This window comes from Hemicordylus capensis, chromosome 5 (assembly GCF_027244095.1).
Source record: "Hemicordylus capensis ecotype Gifberg chromosome 5, rHemCap1.1.pri, whole genome shotgun sequence".
NCBI lineage: Eukaryota > Metazoa > Chordata > Lepidosauria > Squamata > Cordylidae > Hemicordylus > Hemicordylus capensis.
In genome coordinates this window covers 13,682,243-13,707,518 of record NC_069661.1, presented here as the reverse complement: position 1 = coordinate 13,707,518, position 25,276 = coordinate 13,682,243, and the positions used below count along the sequence as shown (strand labels likewise).

The 25,276-nt window shown below is 44.9% G+C and overlaps 1 protein-coding gene and 1 long non-coding RNA gene across 13 annotated transcripts in view; one reads left to right on the top strand and one right to left on the bottom strand.

Annotated features, from left to right (window-relative positions):
* Window positions 1–25,276, bottom strand: part of FAM47E (family with sequence similarity 47 member E) — a 61,784-nt gene that overhangs the window by 34,126 nt on the left and 2,382 nt on the right. The window contains exons 1-4 of one of the 11 annotated variants that reach the window (XM_053255422.1): window positions 18,863–19,034; window positions 17,386–17,571; window positions 11,246–11,630; window positions 6,306–6,457 (exon numbers count right to left, since the gene is read on the bottom strand). In XM_053255422.1, coding sequence (XP_053111397.1) covers window positions 6,306–6,457; window positions 11,246–11,630; window positions 17,386–17,402 — 554 coding nt within the window. In that variant the 5' untranslated portion in view covers window positions 17,403–17,571; window positions 18,863–19,034. Of the gene's footprint in view, window positions 1–6,305; window positions 6,458–11,245; window positions 11,631–15,862; window positions 16,146–16,954; window positions 17,268–17,385; window positions 17,862–18,130; window positions 18,269–18,862; window positions 19,035–25,276 lie in introns of those variants that run through there. The other 10 variants (XM_053255426.1, XM_053255423.1, XM_053255425.1 and 7 more) reach the window with 10 other exon arrangements.
* On the top strand, window positions 18,399–25,015 carry LOC128327124 (uncharacterized). 2 transcript variants are annotated; one of them, XR_008308481.1, is made up of 2 exons: window positions 18,399–20,005; window positions 22,019–25,015. It is a non-coding gene; the product is annotated as an uncharacterized LOC128327124 (long non-coding RNA). The 2 variants fall into 2 exon arrangements; XR_008308480.1 differs by having other exon boundaries at window positions 20,948–25,015.

Sequence of the window (25,276 nt, the reverse complement as noted above, 5' to 3'; positions counted from 1 at the left end):
CATTTGTCAGTGGCTTTGTACTGTGGCTTATATTTACCATTGGAAGTGCCTTGAGTATAAGTCAGTTTCAGTTTGGCTTGGTATCCAGTTTGGCTGGTAAACATTGAGCTTAGATTTCTTTAATTTTTCAAGTGTATTGTCAGTCTCATTGCTGAAGAGACCTTTACCCTCAAAGGGAAGATCCCCTATTTTTTCCCCTAGTTTTGTATTGCAGGGTAGAAGAACACATGGCATGGCGGCGTAGAGCAATAGCACCCACCATATTCTTGGATTCACAATCCATTAGGTGATGGGCCATGCTAATCTGTTGCTTAGTTATGTCTGCAGATTTTACTTGAAGCTCCCTAGACTTGGTTACCATGTCCTCTGGTTTCGTTTCGGCGAGTTCCTCCCATAGAGATTGCTGATAACATAACGGGACTTGCATGCTGTATAGTTGGCAATGCGCATAGCCAGCATGCTGATCTAGTAAAACTGTCTCCCAAGGGAGTCTAATTTACACCCCTCCTTGTCAACAGGGGCTGTGTGTTTCCTGCCTGAGCGAGAAGCAGAGGAATAGTTAACCACTAGAGAGTCGGGTTGCGGGTTTTTGAATAGATATTTGCAGCCGTCTTCCTGCACTTTATAAATATTTTCCAGGAGTCTGGAAATGGGTGCTGCAGTAGATGGTTCCTTCCAAGCCTGTTTAGATGCCTGTAGTAGCACCCGTAATATGGGCAAAGCAGGAGGTTGTGAGGTTTTTGCAGTTTGAAAAAGCTTGTATACAGGATCCTGAATGTCTTCAGTGACTTGTTTGAGGTTAATGCCCTACATTTTGGCCATATCAGAGATCAGAATGTGATAGTTCTTATGTTCCTCCTTTGGAGAACTGGAGGACTTCTTAAGCACCTCATTGTCCGGTGATGGTCCAGATGGTACCTCCATAACCTGTGATTTGGTATCTGAGTCCGGCGCCGGGTCTTCAGGATGAGAAGATGGGGCATCTGAACATGGGGTTCCCCTAGGGGAAGTATCATCAGGTACTGGTGCTGGACTTTGTGGACTCGCAGGAGTAGGCTTAACAGATTGTGTCAGAGGAAGTAATGGTACAATTGGTGGCAATAGAAGCAATGGAGTAATTGGTTTAGGTGATGAGCTCAAATCCGTCTGAGTTGCCATTGTTGAGTGACTGGTCAGTACAGAAGTTGATCCCGAAGTAACAGTGTGGGTTACAGCTCGTGGACAGTGGAAATCTTGTGGGTGCAAGAAGATACCCTTGTTTCTGGAGGGTTCAGTGAAACACATCAAACATAGCGGTTGAGCATAGTGATTGGAATGTACGTATTCGTTAAAGGATGGGCGCGGTGTAGAGCGGAACATCTGATAAGATCTTGGTGATTGGTAAGTACAATAACCTCCACCTTGGTGATGCCATTGAGATGGAGTAGGGTGCATAGGACTGTATGTGTGTGCATTCCACGGATTTTCAGTTTTCCACTTGATCAGGTTATGTCTTTTGTCTTTCATCAGTTTTTGTATGTGTGATAGGTGAAAGGGACGGAGTTTTTGGTACCTCTGTCACATCATCCGTGTTGCTGAGGTCAATGATTCTAGGCCACAAAGGTGAGCATGGATACACCCTCTGAGTCATCGCAATGTTGGCCTTAGATAGCAGCGCCAAAATATTGAATGGGGGAACTTTCATAGTCACAGTCAGTGAATGGCTGGTCGTCAAAGAGTCAAGGGCTAGAAGCCCTGAGTATTCCTGTTGTTGTTGGGCGATGGACACAATTTTTAGTTTCGGTATCATAAACTTCAGTACTGTAGGTGCTGGCATATTTCCCAACATCGATGCATGCAATATTGGTACTTGTGTGGGCACCGTCGGGTCCACTTTTGATATTTTGGGACCAGTAGATTTTGAAGAGGATGAAGAGCGTTGCTTTATATCAGATTTAGGCTTTCCCATTTTGGCCTCTTTCAAGGTTGAGGGAGTGGCCTTAGGAGAAGCATGTTTCTCCTTCGCTGTCGGTGTCAGTGTCAATGTCAAAGAGGGTTCAGCCTAGGGGCTTAGGGTCGCACATCTAGGTGTTGGAGTCATCGGAGACCTGGAGTCCTTTGAAGGCTTGGCAGACAGGGTCAACAATTTCAATGTCAAAAGTTCAGTCGGCTTTGACACTGGAGTGGATTTCGAGTTCGACCTTGAGGGTTGCGGTTTTAATGCCAAATTCTAAAGCACACCTTTCAACCTCAAAACCCTAATTTTCTTAGTCTGTTTAGAAAATTCCTGACAAATCTTACAGGTTTCAGTATTATGTTCTTCTCCTAGGCAGAGGAGGCACAAGAGCGTCTGTCAGAAGAGGGGAAGGCGGTCTTGAAACTTCTGTGCCTCTTAAAAGTATTTTTCTTTCTTTGTCCTTAAAAACTGTCCAGTTAACAAGAAGAAGAATAAAATTTCTCTCGCTTAACCGTGGCCTGAGGAGGTGAGTCTCAGGCCAAGCAGAAGAACCTCCCAGGGCATCCGTACTAGTCGGCAGTCGGAAAGGAACTGAGGATGTTGCTCTTGCCATCCCTTCTGGCGGACACATGTGCATTGTGGGCGGAGCTGGGAGCATTGCGTGAAGCTTTTAGAATCTTCCCAAACAGGCTCCTGTGCAGACGCATATCCCAATGGTGTAAATACACTGGGATCATGTCAGGGATTTCACATCTTAAGTACATACTGATTTTTCAGGGCCATACCTCCCAGAATCTTTTGTGCCTCACTTCTGTTCTTATGCTTCCATAGTTTTTCATGTTTATGGTTTTTCAGATCAGAATCAATTGTCAGGCAGACCAGCTTGATCCCTTGGCCGGCCCCCTATCAGACCTGGCTCCTGCTGAATCAGTGAAATTATTAGAGTAGCAAAGTAGAGACAATGTGGGGTCAGGTCTCATTTGCAAGGAATAAGAGCAAACTGAGTCCCTTTATAGCTTTGATCAATTATATTGCTTCAACTGAGTTTCTTATTGGGACAGATGATCTTATCACATGACTTGCTCTGCCAACTGGCAGTTCACAGGTTCTGATTGATCATCTGCCAGTTCTCTTGTCTGGCCACAGCTCTGTGATGCTGCACAGGATGAATCCCTGCCTACCACCCCCAGAGTCCCAGGTTCAGGACTTTCCGTATTGCCACAGGGGCAAAGTAGAAATGCTATGTTATTATTTCTTTGTGAGTTTATCAACAATCCTGTGTAGTTGTCTAGAGCCTTTAGGCTCTGTAAGATTATCCAGAAGCAAGGAGCTTCCTCTCTCTCAGCCAATCCAAAATAAACAAGCAGCTCTCCGCTTTGTTCTGAGTTCAGATTCCCAGGACTGCCGCCATGGGACAGAAGCTCCCTCTCATGGGTCCTTGTAGTTAGATAAAAATAACTTAGACTTTTATAATTAGAAGGGGCCCACAGGTCTTTTCACCTAGCAATCATCTTTCGACAGTTCATTATCGTCAAAAATTCATATCCTGGACTTTGACCTCCATTTGGACTGCAAAAGCCCTACAAGTTGATGAACCTCTGAGATGTGAGCTATCTTGCATGCTTGGAAGAAAAATAAAACCTTTATAAACCAGCAGAAATTTTGGTTGTTCAAGTGACACTAACTGGAACCATCTCTTGGTCCAGAACATTTGCTACCACTGGCTTGAGTCTTGATGCTACTCTAGGAATGTCACATGTCTTGTTTTTCCCAGAAAACACCAGAACTCCATTCTGTCCCTTCCTGTCCATTCCTCGTGGCACTGTGCATGTTCAGTATCCTAAGGAAACATGTTAGCAAGAATAGGAGAAGCGGAATCAACAACTTTAAAAAAGGGCTGCAGCAGAAAAGCAATGGGAATGAAAGAATGAAAGAAGTTGTAGGTGTTTGGCAGATGTGATATGGCTTCCAGTGTCTTTTGGGACCATGAATACTGTTTTATCCCAGCCAGTAGTGGCTGGTGGGCATTGGAGCGGGGTGGGGGGATAAACTGGTCACAGAGGCAGAAGCCTACCGCCCTGCCCTTCCTCCACACCAGCATTGCAAAGGAAGGAAGGACGGAAGGAAGGAAGGAAAGCAGGGCCAAAAGTAGAAAACAGAAATGTTTTGCGGGGTGGGGAGGAAGGCAGAAAACAAAAAAGGCAGGGCAAAAAGCAGGGAGAAAGGCAGAAAGCAAGGGCAAAAGGCAGAAAGAGAGACAGAAGGGAGTAAGCAGGGTTTGCATCCCCTCTCCCACCAAACAAAAAGCTAGTAAAAGGTCAGACTTACCAGCAGCCAGGGAATCCTCCAGAGCTGGGAGCTTCCTCCTTCCCTGCCTGCAACTTCCTCTTTTGGTCTTACTGGCTGGAACAGCTGCAACTCAAATTGCTCCAGCCAATCTGATTCCTAGGGGGCTCCTCCTAGCACTGCCCCCAGGAAGAAGGGGAATATGTATTTAAAATATACACCCTGAAGCAACCAAGGGGAGCATTTTTAATAGGGATGTGCACGAATCAGTTCAGCGGTCCTTTTATGTCACGCACGCGCACTGGCCATTTCCAGTATGACGCTGACTGGAGCGGCAAGGAGGGACGCTGCCGCCCCACACCAGCGATTTTAGAGACAGTGCCGGTGGGGGAAATGCCGGGCAGGGGGGAGGTAAGGGCACCCTCCCTGCTTCTTAAAGGTAACCCCCACCGCCGAACCAGCCAAATGCCGGACCGTGCACATCCTTATTTTTAACCCATTATTTTAGTTCTTCCTGGGGGCAGTGCCAAGAGGAGCCCCCTAGGAATCAGATTGGCTAGAGTAGCTTGAGTAGCAGCCATTCTAGCCAGTAAGATCAAAACAAAAAGTTAAAGGCAGGGGAGGAGGGGCTGGAAGAAGCTTCCTGCTCTGAAGGTTTCCCTGGCTGCTGGTAAGTCTGATCTTTTACTGTTTTTGTTTGCAGGGGGCACTGCCCCTCCTGCCCTTACTGACCAGCCAGCCACCACTGATTCCAGCATGCTTTTAATTAAATAGGTTTCATTTGATGTTTTTAAACTGATGCTTTTTTCTTAATTTTATACTGTTAGTTATTTTGTGATTTTGTTAGTTAATTGCTTGTGAACCACCTTGATTACTGCAGAAAGGGATTGTAATACATACACATTATTTATTATTTATTTACTACATTTTTATACCGCCTTTCTGCCTTGACAAAGGCACCCACAGCGATTTATACATAGAGACATACAAACATACATAGATGCATAATCTGGCACCTAGCATGGAATTCACTATCCTGATAATCTCAGCTTCCATCTTGCCAGATCCAAGACTGGACCATAGTAAAGGCTGCCTTGGAGAGCACCTGGGGCAAGCCTTCCATGAGGCAAGGTGAGGTGGTCACCTCAAGCAACAAATTACTGGGGTGTCAAAGGATGCTAAGATGCCCCAGAAGCCCCTTGCCATCTCACCTGACTAGCCCTGCCATCTTTGCAGCACTTTGCTGAGTGATGTCACAGCCAACACTCAGCAAAGAGTTGCTCCTCTCCTCTCAACCTCTTGCTGCTGCCTTGTCCTTTGTGGCTGGGTTGATAACTAGAAGTGGGAGGAAAAGGAAACAAGCTCTATAAGAGCTCTATAGAAAGTACTCTATAGAAAAGGCATTACTCTGCAGTATTCTACAGAAAGGGCATTAGAGTATGATAGACACTCCATAGAGAGTCAACTATACTCTATGCACTTTCCTCAATTCCTCTTCAGCTTTTTCAGAGGACGGAGAGGAAGGAGAAAGCAGCAATGATCAGTGTATGTGTGAGCAGACACACGTAAATCAAGCAGGCTGTGGTGACAGCTGCTGCTGACTGAAAAAAGAAAGTGGGGGAGGCAAAACTCCCCCCGCCCCACCTGAGGTGCAAAGAGGTTTTGGGCAGCCATTGTACAGCTGCCATTGCTAGAGGAACTCTAAGTAAATGGATTTTTCCAAACATGTAATGGTTTGTGCTGCAATCTGGGCTAAACAAGTTCTTTAAAAATACATACATAAAAAAGGAGAGAGCAAACAGCAGCCCAGATGGTGGGCCTATTGCAGTATGTCTTGCCCTCCACCACCACACCATCTCTCATCCTAGGTGCAGATTTGTTATCCTTGAAAAAAGACTAATGGGAATATCATACAAAGCCATGCTTTGACTCATCATGCAACAAGGCCTCTGGTCAGAGAAAGCTCCTCATGTTTAACTTAAGGAAAGACATTTCCCCGTTTCATCCCTTCCCTTCTCGGGGAAGATCAGCATACAGGAGCAGCCCTTGGAATTACCCATTCCCCCTATTCTTCAGCACTTACTGCAGGGGTGCACTGTGAGTTGGCGGTGATTTTGTTTCGCACTTCAGGTGATATTGAATAGTTGGGAGAGTTGCTTGAGTTCTGTCATAGCCATGTGAGCTTCTGCTCAGGTGCAGCTCGGGGTCCAGGAGCCTCACAACTTCCCGAAAAAGCTATGGGGTAAACCAAATGCAAGACTCAAGATCTAGAATACCTTGCTAATATATTTTCCCTGGTGTGCTATACTGTATCTTTCAATATGGCATAAAACTGAACAATGTCATCTTTCGTGCAAAGAAACGTTGAAGAGCCAGCGTGGTGTAGTGGTTAAAGTGCTGGACTAGGGATACCTGAGTTCAAATCCCCATTCAGCCATGATACTAGCTGGGTGACTCTGGGCCAGTCACTCCTCTCTCAGCCTAACCTACTTCACAGGGTTGTTGTGAGGAAAAACTCAAGTATGTAGTACACCGCTCTGGGCTCCTTGGAGGAAGAGCGGGATATAAATATAATACTACTACTAATAATAATAATAATAATAAAATGGGACTGCAGGGTGTACTGAATATCCAAAGTCATAAGACACATGAAAAGAAGCCCACACTTTGCCTTTCAGTCGTGTGTGTGTGTGTGTGTGTGTGTATGTGTATGTGTTTAATCTCATAGGTTAAGGAATCTGACTCATGATTCAGTCAGTCAAGTTCATTAAATGGTCACAGGCTTACGATTCCAAAAACCTTGGATTAAGCTCCTGGTCCTCCACACACTAGCTAGGGCACAGCTGCAGGGACTGGAATCTGTCTTTCTTGACTCTGTCCTTAGCCAAGCCACAACTCTTCTTAGATGTCAGATAGTTCAATGGGGTTGGGAGCCAGGCTTGCTGTAGTATGAATGGTCTTTGTTGCTAAGCAGGGTTCACCTTGGTTTGCATTTAAATAGGTGACTGACTACGTGTGAGCACTGCCTGCTGTATGATATTCCCTTTAGGGGATGGGGCCGTAGCTCAGTGGTAGAGCATCTGCTTGCAAGCAGAAAGTTCCTAGGTCCAGTCCTTGCCCTTGCATCTCCAGGTAGGACTGGGAGAGACTCTTGCCTGAAACCTTAGATAGCTGCTGCCAATGAGAATAGACAGTACTGAATTAGATGGATCAATGGTCTTTCTCAGAATAAGGCAGCTTCCTATGTTTCTATATAAGCTTACAAGTGGAAACATTGACTCAAAGAGTTAATCAGGGAGTACATAAGAAGGAAGACAAGAACACAGGAAGCTGCCTTATACTGAGTCAGACCATTGATCCATCTAGCTCAGTATTGTCTACCCAGACTGGCAGCAGCTTCTCCAAGGTTGCAGGCAGATTCTCTCTCAGCCTTATCTTGGAGATGCTGCCAGGGAGGGAACTTGGAACATTCTGCATGGAAGCATGGAGATGCTCTTCCCAGAGCAACCCCATACCCTGAGGGGAATGTCTTACACAGATATCTCACACACATATCTCCCATTCAAATGCAAACCAAGGCAGACCCTGCTTAGCAAAGGGGACAATTCATGCTTGCTATTACAAGATCAGCTCTGCTCTCATATTCATGTATTAACAAAGTCAACATAAATGTACATGTTCATGTAAGTCCATGTTCTGTATGAAAACGTGTGTGGAACATGTCATGTCCTCCTGCACCATCTACTGGGATCCCCTCTTCCTCAGGCAAATAATTTAGAAAAAATTGAAGTGCAGTGCATGTATAATAAAGGCAGCGGCAGTCTTGTGATGGTGAATACATGCTCTTGTGCTGCTTCTGGCATGATCACCTCCATACGACGAAAAGAGACAAAAGTTTGAGCGGTATATTAATGTGATAAAATAAAATAAAATAAACACACACACGAAATGGGAGCGAGACCCAGAACTACAGGAAGTACTGGGGCACTCTCAGTTTGCACAGGAATATCTTCTCTGTGCCTTGCTTGGATGGTGAGAGAGAGAGAGAGAGAGAGAGAGAATAAGGAAGAACTGAGTGGATACTCAGAGCTTACAGCCCTGTCCCCCACACAAAGATGTGTGAGCTGCAACACAGAAAGAATGAAGGAAGAGGCAGGTCTAAACTGGTGCTTGAAAGGAGGCTAGGAGCAGATGCCAAAGTATATTCTTGAGTGAATTATTTTAACTGGTATACCAGAAGAAGACACATAAAGCCCCTTTGCCTCTGAGGAAGACCTACACATATACAAGTCCTAATTGGCTGGGGCCAAGTACGAACTTCTGGTCTCCTAGAAATACTCAGGTCAGGTGTTGTTATTAAGCACACTTATCTGGTACTAAGCCCAACTGAACATAGTGAAATTTCTTTACAAGTAAACCTGTTTAGAATTGAGCTACATGACATTCTCTCAGAGATCTGCCTGCCCAGACATTGCCTTAAGCTGCTATCTTCCTTTGCTTGACCTCAGCCCTGCATTGTAGAATACTTCTTAGGGCACAGTACTCAACTACTTTGGTCCCATATTTGGGTGGGATTTTGCCTGCTGACCAGGCTCCTGACAGGGACATCTTTTTTGCATCCCATTCAAGGAGAAAGCTTGCCCAGGCCTGCTAATTTCCCAGCTTTCAAGAAGTGACACTTTTTGTTGATTATCTCTCTCCCTCTCTGAAATCTTTCTGGTAAGTTTTACCTTGATTGGTTTAAACAGTGCTACTGGCAACTAAGCTGACTAAGAGCTGACATTGCTTTATCAAAGCAAAACTCTACAAGCTATTTAGTTCCATCCAACAAGCAATTTAGTTTGTATTTTGGAACACAATCTGGTTATTTGATATCTAGTTATTCTGAATGATTGTAATTTATTTTTAGATTTCATTATGCATCCTGAATGAATTAAAGCATAACTTAAAAGTAAATGAGCCTCTGCTTGAATTTAAAGAAAAATAACTTTGTTTTCTTTTCCCACCTCCCCTCAGCCAGTGAAAAGGCTAGCTAGGGGAGGGAAGGTCAGGCTCAGGGTTGGGGCGGGGGCGTGGAGGGATAGGGAGAAATGTATGTAAAATACAAAATGTCAAAAAACATTAAATAATTTAAAAAACAAAACCTTTGTGACATAATTCAGCTTATGATGAGCTTACAAACAGCTGAGCAGTGAAAACTTTTTTTTTTTTTTTTTGCCTTAGCTCAGCTGAGCAAGCTCAGCTCTTGGATTTTAATACATCTTAAGTATTAAATACATTTTAAATATTAAATACATCTTAAGTAAATTTAATACATCTTAAGATATATCTAAGGTGCTGGACAGCCCAGATCTAGGGTCTTGTCTTGCAAGCAAACCTCATCCAAGAAACTTCGCTGAAAATGTATGAAGAATAATAAAGACTTCTTGTTCAGTTTTAAGGTATTGCATTACAAAGTGTCCGTGTTTAGGGAGGAGGAATTCTCTAATTAACCTTCCCACCTTCTCGCACTAAATTATAGGCATGGGCATTAGTGATGTGCACGAACCTGTTCGTAGGCCCTTTTACGGGCCCCCGAACAGGTTTGAATACGGGGCCAGTTCGAAGTTCGATGTAGGTGGGGCTGCCGCTTTAAGGGCGGGGGGAGGTGCACTTACCCCTCCCACTGCTTCCCCCACCACCACCGACGCTCATTGCCAGTAAAAACCTTTGGGGCGGCAGCATAGCTCCCTACCGCCCCTTCCCCCGCCTCGGCTGGAAGTGGCCAGAAATAACGGGTGCGTGTGTGCACGTTGTGTGCACGCGCGCCTGTCTGACATGCATATGTGCACTCGACATGTGCACGTGCACCCGGTACTTCTGGCCACTTCTGGCCGAGGAGGGAAAGGGGCAGCAGGGAGGTATGCTGCCGCCCCGAAGGTTTTTACTGGCAACAAGCGCCGGCGGAGGGAAAGCAGCAGGAGTGCACCCTCCCCCGCCCTTAAAGCAGCACCCCCACTGGCGTTGAACCACCCCGCCGCGGTTCCGTGCACATCCCTAATGGGTATTGCCTCAGAGTTGAGGGAGAAGGGAAGTATAGTCACTCCACCAGAGGCGTAACTATAGGGGGGGCAGGGGGGGCACGTGCCCCGGGCGCCATCTTTTCTGGTCACATGGGGGGCGCCGACATGACAAAAAAATTTTTTAATTTTTTTTAAAAAATTTTGTTAATACAAATGTTTCCTGCTCAGTGCAGCAGCGCTGCAGCAGTCAAGGGAGCGCGTAGGCAGCCCATCCCCCACAAGTGGTCCCTTCTGCGCCGCCCGCGCCCCCCCCCATTGCTTTGCTGGCGACTGGCGGCCAGTCAGTGGCCTGGCTTGGCGGCGGCGGGCGCTTGTGAGGAAAAACCTAAGTATAATGTAGTATGTTGGGGCGCGGGGGGCGCCATTTCAGTGCTTGCCCCGGGCGCCATTTTCCCTAGTTACGCCTCTGCACTCCACTCCTTTGCCTATCAGTGGGAGCAAAGGTCTGAGCTCCTCTCCGGGAGTCCACCAGACCAACAAACCCCATCCCTGCTGATCCTCTCATCTTCGGCAGCCCCTGCTTTGAATAAAGCCCTACATTTAAGACACTGCTCCCCCATTCCAGCTTGCTCCTTCTTCCCTGGCCAGGCAAGTAGATTGTCCACCCAATCCTTGGCCTCCAAAGGGGATTTGTTCTCCAACTCCACCGCCTTCACTAGCATTTCTACACACACCTGCAGCTGTGGAGCTGATAGGAGCTGTTGCCCACCTCTCTGAGCACTTCCTAACTTCTAAAAAGTAATTACTGGGGTTGTCCTGGCATCCGGAGGCCCCTGCTTCTGCCGTTTGACTGGGTAAACAACCCTGTCTCATGGAGGAGGGTAGGAAATCCCAACACAAAGCAATTGCATTACTTCAACAACTATAGTCTGAATTAAGGTATCTGCCTTTGACCTTGAATTTCTCTGTCTTAGTAGATAGGATTGAGTGCACATTGCAGATGATTTGGGAAGGGGGTTACCTCTGGAGACACACTTTCCTCCAAATGTGGATAAAGCGCTAGTGGATGTTGGGTCAGGCAGTGCTCAGTCTGCACAATGTAATCTTTCCTGGCTTTCTGTGCTGCACTGAGCTTGGAGAAACTGACTTCACTTTTGGTCTGTAATTCTCTAGCCTTATAAGGTACTATCTGTGAAGCATCCATTTGTTTGTAATGTAGAAGAACAGGTACTGGGCCCTTTTTGCCTCGGATGATGATGTTGTCAGAAGGAGGAGGGCAGCCATTCCTGAAGTCATCCAGGCCATTTTTCAAAAATCTCCACCTCTGGCCATTGAGGGCATCTGAGAATCTCTCTTTGTTAGTGACATGGTCTTGAAAACACTTGGAAGGCAGTTTCTCCTTATACCTGAAAGCAAATAATTATGAAGTCAGTGAATCCCAGATTGTATAGCTCTAAACTGCCATGGAAAAATCAGCTTCACTCACAGTCTGCCTCTACATAAGAACAGCCCTGCTGGATCCTGGCCCAAGGCCTATATCCAGTCCAGCATCCTGTTTCACACATCAGATGCCTCTGAGAAGCCCACAGGCAAGAGGTGAGGCCACATCCTCTCTCCTGCTGTTGTTGCTCCCGAGTAACTGATATTTGGAGGCATCCTGCTTCTGAGGCTGGAGATGGCCTATAGCCAACAGACTAGTAGCCATTGATAGACCTGTCTGTGAATTTGTCTCTTTTAAAGCCATCCAAACTAGTGGCCATCACCACATCCCATGGCAGAGAATTCCATACAATAATTATGCACAGTGTGAAAAAGTACTTCCTTTTGTTGGTCCTAAATTTCCCAGCCTTCAGTTTCATAGGATGACCCCTGGTTCTAGTGGTGTAAGAGAAGGAGAAAAATTTATCTCTGTCCACTTTCTCTACCCCATGCATGATTTCATACACCTCTATCATGTCCCCCTGTAGTCGCCTCTTTTCCAAACTAAAAACCCCCAGATGCTGCCTGTAGCCTTGCCTCATAAGTAAGGTGCTCCAGGCCCCTGATCATCCTGGTTGCCCTCTTCTGCACCTTTTCCAGTTCTACAATGTCCTTAAGATATGGTGACCAGAACTATATGCTAAGGATGTGCAAACCCCTGTTTGCCATCAAACCGGGCCTGTTCAATGGCTCGCCCTCTAGCCAAACAGGGCCCGGTTTGGTTTGGTTGTGCTCAACTTCAAGCCAACCCCACCCCAGACACCTCGGGTGTTCAATTTAAAGAGGGGAAAAAACAAATTAACTTACTGCCAGGTCCAGATCATCCAGTAGCCTCTGGAGGATGTTGCCAGTGGGGGAAGGGGGAACCTTCTGAGACCCCCTGGCGACAGTACCTCTTGGAGGCCGCAGGATGACCCTACCCCGGCATTGAGTTTATTATTATTATTTTAATATTTAGAACCCCTGAGCCAGCTTGAACTCAAGCTGAGCTGAGGGATGTTCGGGGGTGTGCAAAACTGAACATGCCTGGTCCGGTCTGTCTGGTCTGGACTCGAACCAAACAAACCGGTTTTGTGCACACCCCTACACTATGCAGTATTTCGAATGTGGCCACACCATGGATTTGTATCAGGGTATTATTTATTATTATTATTATTATTATTATTATTATTATTATTATTATTATTATTATTATCTCAATTTCTATACCGCCCTTCCAAAAATGGCTCAGGGCGGCTTACACAGAGAAATAAGAAATAAATAAGATGGATCCCTGTCCCCAAAGGGCTCCCAATCTAAAAAGAAACATGAGATACACACCAACAACAGTCACTGGAGGTACTGTGCTGGGAGTGGATAGGGCAATTTGAAGTGATGAGAGAAGATGTTCTAAACTGTCTTGAAAAACTAAAAATTAAGTTAGTTTTTCAAGACAGTTTAGAACATCTTCCCTTGTCACCTCCAAATGGCCCAGTTCCTCAGCCGTTAAACCTGAAAATCTCATTTCTGGAGAGGCTATATTGTCAGTATCCTCCGCCATGAAGACAGATGCAAAGAACTCATTCAGCTTCTCAGCAATCTCCTTATCCTCCTTAATAATCCCTTTCACACCCTCATCTTCTAAGGTTCCAACCGCCTCCCTGCCAGGTCTTCTGCTTCTGATATATTTAAAGAACTTTTTGTTATCCCCCTTAACACTTATAGCTATATGCTCTTCAAACTCTCTTTTTGCATCCCTTATTCTTCCTTTGCATTTCTTGTGCCAGAGTTTATGTTCCTTTCTGTTCTCTTCATTTGGGCAGGACTTCCATTTTATGGAGGAAGTCTTCTTCCCTTTTATAGCTTCCCTACCTAGCCACAATGAAATCCTCCTGAACTTGGTGGTATCTTTTCTCCTCCTTGGTATACATTCCAACTGAGCTTATATTATTGTGGTGGGTTTTTTTGTTTTTGTTTGTTTGCTTGCTTGTTTGTTTGAGTTTTAAATAACTTCCATGCTTTCTGGAGTGATTTGACCCTCCTGACTTTCCCTTTCAACTTCCTTTTTACCAGTCCGCTCACTTTTGAGAAGTTTCCTCTTCTAAAGTCCAATGCCTTTGTGCTGGACTTCCTTGGCAAAGCTTCACTCACATATAAGCTGAATTGGATCACACTGTGGTCACTGTTCCCCAATGGTTCTACAATTCTGACATCTTGTACTAGGTTCTGGGCATCACTCGGGATTAAGTCCAAGGTCACCTTTTCTCTGGTTGGTTCCGTGACCAACTGTTCTAAGGCACAGTCATTTAGCATGTCTAGAAATTTGGCCTCTCTGTCAATACCTTTCTTTAACATTCTAATAAATCCCTCTGCTCCACCCCACAATCTGCCTACTCCACCCCCAATCTCCCCACCCCCAATCCTTTCTGTAGAGTTTGTATCTAGGAATTACAGTGTCCCAGTGGTTCTCACCGTTCCGGCAGGTTTCTGCTATATCATTTTTTCCCCATTAGCAACCAAACACTCCAGCTTGCCCATCTTGGCTTGGAGGATTCTGGCACTGGTATATAAACACCAAGACTTTTACCTGGAATTGGCATGTGCTATCTCCATTATTGTCATGTGACCTTTTTACCAGATATCATGTGTTTCTGTCTGCTCTATTCCTGGTTCTACACTGTTCCCTTCTGGTTTATCTGAAATTTTTGCTTGCTGAATCAGACACTACCCAGTTCCTGTTGGCAATCCCCCCCAGGTGTCATTTTAAAAGCCGCTCTGAGACCTTTTTGGTTTTCACTGCCAGATGTCTGGTGCCATCTTGGTTCCAGTGGAGCCCTTCCCTTTTGTACAGGCATTGCTTGCTGTGAAATGTATCCCAGTGCCTGACAAATCTAACCTCACCCTCCTCTAGGCACCCGCATCTCATTCACAAATTGAGACTGCTTAGCTCCGCCTGTCTCACTGGCCCTGCATGTAGAACAGGTAGCACTTCAGAGAACACTACCCTGGGGAGTCCTGGACCTCAGTATGCTACCTAGCAGCCTAAATTTGGCTTCCAGAACCTCCCAACTGCTGTTCTAAACACTGTTGGTGCCAACGTGCACCACGACAGCTGACTCTTCCCCAGCACTGCCTAACAGCCTATCTAGATGCTGCATGACATCCACAACCTTCACAACAGGCAAGCAAGACATCGTGTGGTTTATAAGCAAGTCACAAACCCATCTCTCTATGTCTCTAACAATCAGATTGCCCACTACTAGGAGGCCCCCAACCCTTGGGTTAATATCCTCTGTGTAAGAGGATATGGGCACTGAAGAGGATCCCTTCTAAGGGGGCATTTCCCCCTTCCTCAGACTGATGTTCTCCTTCCCCCAAGATCTTCATTCTCCATGACAGCAGAGGAGCTGTCAGCCTGGGAGTGGGATACCTCTATCACATCCCCACATCCACATATCTTTCTGCCTCTCTGAGCTTCTCCAGGACAGCCACCTTGGCTTTGAGGGAACATACTTGTTCCCTGAGAGCCAGGAACTCTTTGCACCGAGCACATACCCACAACTTCTTCCCCTCACTCAGACAGTCATACATGCAACACTCTGTGCAATACACTGGGACTCACCCCTCCCTTGCTGGCGTTCTACCTTCATAATTAGTTTTATTGGCTATTTAGTATATACAAGCCGACCCCACACAGAGCATCTGTGCACTCTTTGGGGCCGGCTACCTCTCCCCCACCCCCCGCCGTTGCCGTTGCCGCTCCTTGCTGGCCTCTGTGGCCAGCCTCCTCTCCCCCACCCTCTTGCCAGGCTGCTGGCCGAGGCCCGCGGCTCTGGCCGGGCCCACCGCCACCCGCGGCTCCAGCCGGGCCCACTGCCGTCCAAGGCCCGTGGCTCCGCCCGGGCCCACCAAGGCCCGCGGCTCCGCCCAGGCCCGCCGCCTCAGCTCCGCGGCCACCAAGGCCGCCCACAGCCTGGCGCCTTACCCAATCAGGCGTCCCTGCAGCCCAGCCAATCAGCTGGGCTGCCAGGACGCATGTTCGAAAGGCACACCCAGGAGAATTATATATATAGATAGAGTCTTGTTTACTTGAAAGCTAAGCCTTAGCTGCAGTTGTCAGCTAATTAAAGCTTTTAAGCTCTGTCCTCCAAGAAAATTATAAATGTGGGGTAGTACTCACCTTCTCCTCATGCTTGTGTACCTCCCTGCACATTTCATCGCTAAGCTCTATGCAAAACTCCTTTGATATCTGTTAGCAAACTCCTGTTTGCAAAGTTCTGGGTAGCAAATTTCCCCTGGTATGAGCCTTGACTTCTTAAGCGCTGCTTCCAATCTCACCATTCCAAAATTATTTTCTTGTCTGCCCATGAGCAATATGCGTGGGACTAAAATAATGCACATTCCTTGCATGCTTAAATGGCATACTATGTGATACAATGCATATTTATTCAAAAGCATGTTCCACTGTGTTCAAAGAGGTTTGCTCCCAGGTAGATATGCATAGGATTGCAGTTTTATATAATATTAACAACAGAAATAAAAGCGCAGGAGGAAATTTAGCAAGTTCCCTTTGGAATCTCCAAGCATTAATGGCAGCCCTGGTGTCTTTCATTATTATTTTGCTGTGGGGCAAGCAGTAGTTTCAAGGTTATATGCAAACTTTCCTAGCTTCACAGAACTCTTCAGGTAAAACAAGTAGGGATGAGCACAAACCAGTTCGGAGGCCCTTTTACAGACCTCTGAACTGGTTCAAAAGTTTGGCCGGTTTGACAGCGGGGGAGAGGTGACCTTTAAGGAGCAAGGAGGATGCTCTTACTCTCCCTGCCGCATTTCCCCCACCAGTGCTGTGCTTAAAAATGGTCCTGCAGAGTGGCAGTGCCGCCCCAGTGCGCATTGAACCAGAAGTGCCTGGTGCATGTGCACAGATCACGTGCACACACACACACACATATCATGTGCACCGGGCACTTCCGGTCCGATGCACAGTGGGGCAGCAACAAGGTACGCTGCTGCCCCGCAGGACTGTTTTTAAGCACAGTGTCAATGGGGGAAATGCAGGGGGAGGGGATAGCATCCTCCTTGCTCTTTAAATGTAAACCTGCCCCCCGCTGTCAAACCAGCTGTCGCCAGTTCCGTGCACATCCCTAAAAACAAGTACAGCTGAAACAAGGTATAACTGGCTATACAGGTCTCTTTATGATTTGAGTCCAGCCTGCATCTATAGACAAAAGGCAACAGATAATGACTGCTTAAGGGCATATCAGAAAATTACCAAGTTTGTTTCGAGTAATCTCCTCCAGTTCTCCCATAACATTCTGCTATGTGTTTATGGCTGTTTGTGCCTGCAAAGAACAATTATTTATGAGTAAGCACCGCAGGCGAGTTTGGCCTGGGAGGCAATGGATGGCACTCCTTTGTCATTAGATATATTGGTTGGCAGGGAAAGCTTGGCGTAGCTCCCTGCTTGAAAAGAGCCACCCCGCAGCTTGGAGATCTGCACCTGGTGAATGGCTGCTGCAGATATCCTTGCTGGAAAGGGCTCTATTTCAAGAAGCAGGCTGGAGACTTCCTAGCCGGCAGAACCATTATTCCAGCGATGTCTGATCAGACATTTTGTGGAAGTTCAGGGAAGTGATTATTTCTTAGGCTCCCTGCAAGCCACCATCTCTGTCACCCCACTTGTGTGCTCCCCCAAATGCTCACCATGGGGCAGGGCACATCTTGACCGATGCAAAGGGGTTGAGGAAAGGTCTTTCTACCGCCGATTAGGGCTTCAACCGCTCCAGTCACAAAGAAAGGAAGAACAATAGGGTGCTATGTCCTTCGAACTTCCAGCAACCAGTTCAAATCAACCATTCATTCCTCTTCATGCTGGAAAGCCTCTGGTTGCTAGGAGACAGGGGCCAAGATGTGACAACAATTGGATGCAGTAACTGCCACACAGGCTTTGGCCTACACTCACAGAGCAAAAGCCCAAGTTAATTTCCCCCCTCCCCACCTAGTTTTTTCCTCTGCAACACTTTATAGTGACTATTCACTGGCTTTTTAAAATCTGTGATACTTGACATCAATATTTAATTTAAACTACAGTTGCCATCTCTTTTCTAACGACTCTGCTCTTGTGCATTTAATTGCAGCCTGACTGGCGAAGTCTCTTCTGGCATGGAGAGAGCCAGTGGTGGATTAACGGAGAGGCAGAGTAGGCGTGGCAAAATTTGAAGAGCAGCAAATTTTGGCCCTCAAATTTTGTCACTCCTCTCTGGGCAGTGGCTGCTGCAGCAAGGCTGGAGTGGGCGAGGAGAAAGTCCCCCCGCCTTTTACCTTATTTTTTTTTAAAAGGCAAACCTTTTTTGTTTAAGGTAAAAGGGCAGCAAAAGCCTTTTTGCCTATGGGCGGCAAAAAGCTTAATCCGCCCCTGGAGATGGCATGGAGATGGGGAAAGCATCACCTGTTACTTCTGTGTATGTCAAGCTGATGTGAATTCAGTTCGTCCCTGGGTCCGCCTTAAGCCAATCAAACAGACACAGTGGGAATCAATTAGAGGCTTGATTTAATGCTCTGCAGAAGCAGGTAGACAATGGGGCTCACGCTCCACATTGAATACAAATTGGTTATAGGTGCATCTTACATTTATACAGACAATCTGAATGATGCTGACATAGTATACGTGGCAGTAAAATGGTGGACTAAGTATCTAGTACGCATGCGAATGATTCATTGTTCATCTGGTGATCACTCCTTATTTGGTTACATCCTGTTTTATTAACTTCTCAGCAAAGAATGGTGAGAACCAAGTTTCTTTAGATACAATTTAGTGGAGAGAGATAATCATGTGAGGCCGTGTCCTTGAGCTGGGCTGGGGTTGCTTTAAGTTAGAATTAGGTTTTCTAAGCAAACTTGGAGATGCTTTGGTATTCTATGTAAAATGGAGTTACTTTGGTTTACTCAAACACATCATAACCAATTTGTATTCAATGTGGAGCGTGAGCCCCATTGTCTACCTGCTTCTGCAGAGCATTAAATCAAGCCTCTAATTGATTCCCACTGTGTCTGTTTGATTGGCTTAAGGTGGACCCAGGGACGAACTGAATTCACATCAATTTGGTGCCGTGACAGTCGGATATGGCTCTGGGTGGACAGTCTGACCCATCACGGGACAGTGAGATCCAGCGCGCCTCACAGCATTTTGTCTGTGGAGGATTCTCATGGGCCCGGGATGCGCCAGTCGTCACAATGCGCCACATCTGGGAATCGAGGCAAGAGTGAATGAAAGTATGAACAGAGAGAGTGAATGAGTAAGAGAGTGAAATCCAAAGACGTCTTTTGGTTCTCCTCAGCCCAAGAGGGGCAAAGGGGGGGGGGAAAGCCCAGGGAGGGGCAATTTTCAGCCCGAGAAAAGGGGGGAAATCCTACAACCGAAGAAGGGCTGCCCACGCAGGGGCAAATTTAAGCCAAAATCCCGAGAGGGGAGAAAGCCAAAATCCCGAGAGGGGGGGGCAATTTAAGCCAAAAAGTCCAAGCAGGGGCGGTTTAATCTTTCAGCTCGAGAAGGGGGAAAGCGAGAGAGAGAAAACAAAAACAAAAAAACCCCACAGCCGAAGTAGGGCTGCCTGGGAAGGAGTGACTTAAGCCAAGAGCCCAAGGAGGGGTGGCTTTGAGTCAGAAATAAACAGTCTAAGCCCAACCAACTCAAAGGGGGGGCTATGGGTAGCAGAAATAGCAAGTACACAAAATCTGAACGGATTTCATGTACACCTTTGGAGTGTGTGTTGAAAAATTGGGTGATTATCATGGGAGCAAAGAGTGCTCTTAGAAAACATGTTTTGAAATGCCATTGTATGAAAGTTTGGCCACTATGAACTCGAGTCAGAGGCCTCCTGACTCCAAAAATAACATCCTTTTGCACTTGCCTCTGTTTTATAAGTGTTAAAGAAGGAAGAATGATTTGTCTTTTGCAAAAATCATTTCTCTCTCTGTGTTCTGTTTCCAAGTTGCTTCCAGGCTTTGCCCTTGTGTTGCAAAAAAAAAAGAAAAAAAAGAAAAAATCTTGCTGCTACTGTCCTGTTGTCACGAAGCCAAAAGATAACTGTCCAAGCTGCAAAAGTTTCTCTGAACAAAAGGCTGCTTTTGTTCTCTTTTTCTTTTTTCCATCTCTCTTCAACTACTTGAGTTGGAAAAGAGGAAAGAAAATGGAGTTTTGAAGGAATGCATATGGGAATTACAGACAAAAGAAAAAGAAAAAAAACCTAGAAGGAAATACGTAAAAGGATTTTTGTTGGAGGTTGTTAACAACAACAAAAAGAAAAATGCTTGAAAAGCACCAGTAAGTTATAAGATTGTGATGTGGAAAGGTAATATAGAATTACAGGTTGTTTTCATGGATAACTGTGATAAGTTTGTTCTGTTTAAACTACTTTCTTAACTGAGTTTATGGCTGACATATTTAAAATGCTATAAAATTCTTTGGGATTCATATGAAGTTTTCTTTGTTTAGTCCTTTGTTCTGTGAAATACACAAGACGAGCCTCTGTGTGTGTGTGCATGTTTCTGAGAGGGAGCCCAAAGCTCTGGTTCTGTATAGGAATTCAACCCACATCAATTTTATAGCTCATCTCTGTGAAGATGAGGTTTCTGTTGTATTTATTCTGTTTATTCTGTTGTATTTGTGAATGTATTTATACTAGTGACATGTTTTGTTTTGTTTTTTCCTTTCTGTAAACTGTTCCAGACCAAACTTGCTCTGACATTGAATTCCAAAATCCACAATTATTATATTAATTGAACATAAAATTGGTCATGGCCTGAGCAACACAGGGAACTTTCAGCGGTCAGCTGGCCAACTGAGGGCTGAATCTTCCCACCTCTGCAAAAGTGCTGCTTATGGCTAGCTAAATGCATTAGGCATGAGAGCAAGCTCTAATTCATTCATTCTTATATCAAGTTAATTGTGATATTTCTGCCACTACTGAGTATCATAAGCCTTTATATGTTATGTTTACTGAATTCCTTGACAATGATCTATCTTATCTTACCTATTTCTGTGAACTCAAGAGGTTCTCTGAAAAGCAGTTTGTGTTCCAGCCAGATTAATTGTGGGTGAGAAGGAAAAATGGATTTTAAGATAAATGAGTCTAATTGTATTACTGTCATGATTTGCAAAATCTATGCAATATTTCTGCTAGTTGAATTTGATGTAAACTGAAAGCTACTAATCAAATGGTCTAAGGTTCAAAAAAAAATTTTTTTTATTTGACTCATCCACCAGCCCTGCTTTGCCTTCACAGCAGCTGAATCTTAAAATCCCAGACATGAGATTTAATGAAAGGAATTTTGTTTGCCAATCCTGCAAGTGGCAAGGAGTTCCAAAGCACCAGTTTGCAATTCACCTTGGAAATTTCCCAGCTAAAAGGGATTTGTCTGGGGCAGTAGATGGCTGACTCCCTCACACATGACCGAATATCATGTGACTTTGGTGAGGATCCTGGGGTTTCCATTGCTACTACTTTGTTCTTAATCCAGCTAACTTACTTCCTTTTGAGTCTACAGAAGACCAAGAACATGATTGCTTGCAAGCTGTGGACTACATCTATGCCAAGCCATTCTGATCTTAAAGATGAACTGTACACAGATGGAGGCAGCTTCATGTAAGATGGACAACGTAAGCTGGCTATGGAGAAGTGACTGACCATGCTCTTTCTCCAGGTATCTCAGTCAGCACAGCTTGCAGAGCTCATCACCTTCAAGGTAATTTTTACACAACTAATGGGGCCACTTGGAAAGAAAGAAGATTTTTAACAGTGGGAAACAAGGAAGTAAAATATGGGACACAGATATCAGAACTCTAGACTGCTGTTACACTACTAGAAGAGGTTGCAGTCATCCATAGCAGAGGTCACCAGAGGAAAATGACCCAGTGACAAAGGGTAATTGGATGGCAGATGCTGCAGCTAAAACTGCTGCTCCTTCTATTCCTGTTTCCAAGCATCTTTGATTCCTGTGCTAACTATCTTGGCACAAACCCACCCCCACATATTCAAAAAAAAAAAAAGGACATCGACTTTGCACCACAGCAGGGGGGCGCATTTAGAAGAGGATGGCTGGTAAAGAACAGCAGATGGATGTGGAATTCTTGCAGAACCAAACCTTTGGTTTTTTTTCCTAGTCAATACAAAGACACTTTTGTGCCTCTTGGATGTACCCTTTTGCAGAACATGTGGCAACAGCCTGTGTAATTTGTGTAGTAAACAATCCTACTTTACCAAGGTATAGTATCTCACTGGACATACTGTGTGGGCTATCTTTTTCCTTGTCTCGAGAGGTTGTTTTCACCTTACAGAAATGTCAAACCCAAACTTGAATCCATCAGTGACTGGTTAATTATGAGGCTAAAGATGGAGAACGGGGACACCACAACTATCTACACATTACTGACGATGAAGTCAGTTATACTGGATGGAGACTGATTGCCCTGACAAAGGCCTGTAAGTATGATTGTCAGCCAACGTAGTGCAGTGGTTAGAGTGCTGGATTAAGACCGGGAAAACCCGAGTCCAAATCCTCATTCAGCCAAGACACTTGCTGGGCGACACAGAGCCTACAACTCAAAAGATTTGGCCTGCCTCACAGGGTTGTTGTAAGGAGAAAGAACAGGATACAGAAGAGAATGTGAGATGCCACATGGAAACTGGACTTTGTTAGCAGTGACTATGCTTGACCTGAAAGGCTTTAATGCCTCCTCAAAACCCCAAACTCACACGGGGGGTGAAAAATGTGAATGCCTTTTTCTTCTTGACTTTATTGCCTTGCTTTTGCCCAGGATTGCTGTTTTGTTCTCGTGATCAGAAACCAGCCTACAACACAAGCCAGCCAGCCTCCAAGAAGCACCGGCTCCCACACACAGCCTCACGCCTGGCCACCAAGCCTCAAATGAAGACAAAGAAAAAAAATTGCCAAAAGACCAAATTGAAATTAGCCTCAGGTTTTATCCATCCTTTGTATTATTTGCCTTGAAAACTTGACTTTTCCTTTTGTGCTAACAGTTGGCACCCAGAGACTTAGTCTCAGGATGCTGTCCCTACATGGGGGGGGAGGGAATTGGCAACTCACTTGCCTGTCTTTCTCTCAAGTAAACAGGTTTGCAACCAACAGTGCCTTGAATTGTCTTTCCAAGAAGGATTGGTCCTCCCCAGATCGAAGGAATACCTGGATCCATCGCCAGAATGTGATCCCAAGGGAGTCTCCATCAACAGTGACCCAGGAAAACTAACAATCAGCAGCAGCAGCTACCCGGGGGCAGTCCCTATCTGCATTTCCAGTCCAACCCAATGGTGACAGAACGTCTATCTACTACCCTGTCCTGTGTTCGAGGAAGAAGGCCTAATGCACAGTTCATCTTCCTGCTTCCAAGTGTTATAGGAGAAGGATAGACAACAAACGCCTGAAGACTGCCTGATAACAAACAAGCAAGCCAATTTGTTCACTTTTCTGTGGAGTCATACACGTAACAGCATTTCCCCAAGCTGTAAAGCCCTGGAACCATCCTACCTGGGTAAGATACCTTGCCAAAGACACTATTTCTAATTCTGCCAAAGACACTATTTCAGATTGCCCACAAGGGGAGGGAGTCAAGGCTCCCAAACACATGAACATTTAAGCTTGTCTGTGGACACTAGCCAAACAAGCCAAAACAACACGGATCAGGATAGCCAAAATCCTGCAACGTTTTACAAGAGCATTTGGTTCTCAACTGAAGGACTAAAATATATTTTTCCTTACCAAGGACTTTTAGATTTTGAATTCTAAAGCTCTCCATGGCTTCCTTTTTGGCCATGACAGACTTTAGAGGACACTAAGGGGGGTGGGAGTTGATGATTTGCACCACTTTCTTATATTACTTTCTTGTAGTGACTATGTGCTATCATTATGTTGAAAACCTTGCTATCTCCTGTGCTGTAAGGTCATGGACCTCACATGCTTGCTCTCCAGTCATTTCCTTATTGTTTCACTTATATATTGTGCCAATCATCTCATTGTTTCAACCAGAGCATTTACCTGCAAGTCTGCACCTATCCCCAAGTTACTGATCCCTTTATGCTCTAAGACATTAAGCTGGCCCAAGCTTTACCTACAATTTTATAGACACTTGTATTAATCAGCGTGATTATACATGACTTGTCATTGCTATCGCTTTCCACAAGCTGATAACCCATTAATCACCAGAAGCATCTGGTTCCACAATGCAAGACTGTTATTTATACTTTATTTGGGATAAAGATGGGTTAAAATCATGTTGCTTGCTATAAGTTGTATGATCTTTATATGTACACTTTGCTGTTATGTGTAAAATTTATATATATATATCAAATCATGCCAGATATGGGTGGTTAAGGATATGTGTGTGTGTGATGTATAGAATTATATAATTATGTTTGTAGCTCTAGAATATTGTATGCAATGTGCCTGCCATAGCACATACCATTTCTGTAAAAACTATGCTTAATGCATCACAAATGTTTAAGGCATCCCAAAACCACATATGTTCCAAACCCTTTAGCCACACGAAACACAAAGTTCCATCAATGGGCAAGAACTATATTCCAAGATTAAGAGTTTGTGTGTTAGAAAGAGCTACTGTTAATATTTTCAAACAGTTAGAACTTTCATTAACTAATATGGAGAGCCTATTGATTTATGGGCAAAGAAGATAATTCTGGTTGTATTTTCTTTGTATTAATAATCACATGTTGCTGCTTACAATGTATTACAGCTTTAAACCAAATGTTTATGAGAACCTTTAAACCTTGCCATAGTATAAGACCCATACATACAGCTGTACCTTTACAAACTTTAATTAAGACATCCTGAAGATTCAGGATGATCCAGTTGTTTCAGGGGGGAATTGATGTGTTTGAGTAAACCAAAGTAACTCCATTTTACATAGAATACCAAAGCATCTCCAAGTTTGCTTAGAAAACCTAATTCTAACTTAAAGCAACCCCAGCCCAGCTCAGGCCAGCTCAAGGACACGGCCTCACATGATTATCTCTCTCCACTAAATTGTATCTAAAGAAACTTGGTTCTCACCATTCTTTGCTGAGAAGTTAATAAAACAGGATGTAACCAAATAAGGAGTGATCACCAGATGAACAATGAATCATTCGCATGCGTACTAGATACTTAGTCCACCATTTTACTGCCACGTATACTATGTCAGCATCATTCAGATTGTCTGTATAAATGTAAGATGCACCTATAACCAATTTGTATTCAATGTGGAGCGTGAGCCCCATTGTCTACCTGCTTCTGCAGAGCATTAAATCAAGCCTCTAATTGATTCCCACTGTGTCTGTTTGATTGGCTTAAGGCGGACCCAGGGACGAACTGAATTCACATCAAAGCTACTGTTAAACACACAGGAGATGTGGGTCCAGAGAACAAAAAATAGCAACTTTAATTTTAATATTTGATAGTATTTGACCTAGCATGCTGACATGCAATGGTACTCAGTAGCATTTGAGAGTAGAAGAAGAAGCTCTCTGTTGGATCAGAGATCAAAGCTCTGTCTAGTCTAGCAACCAGTGGCCAACCAAAGGAC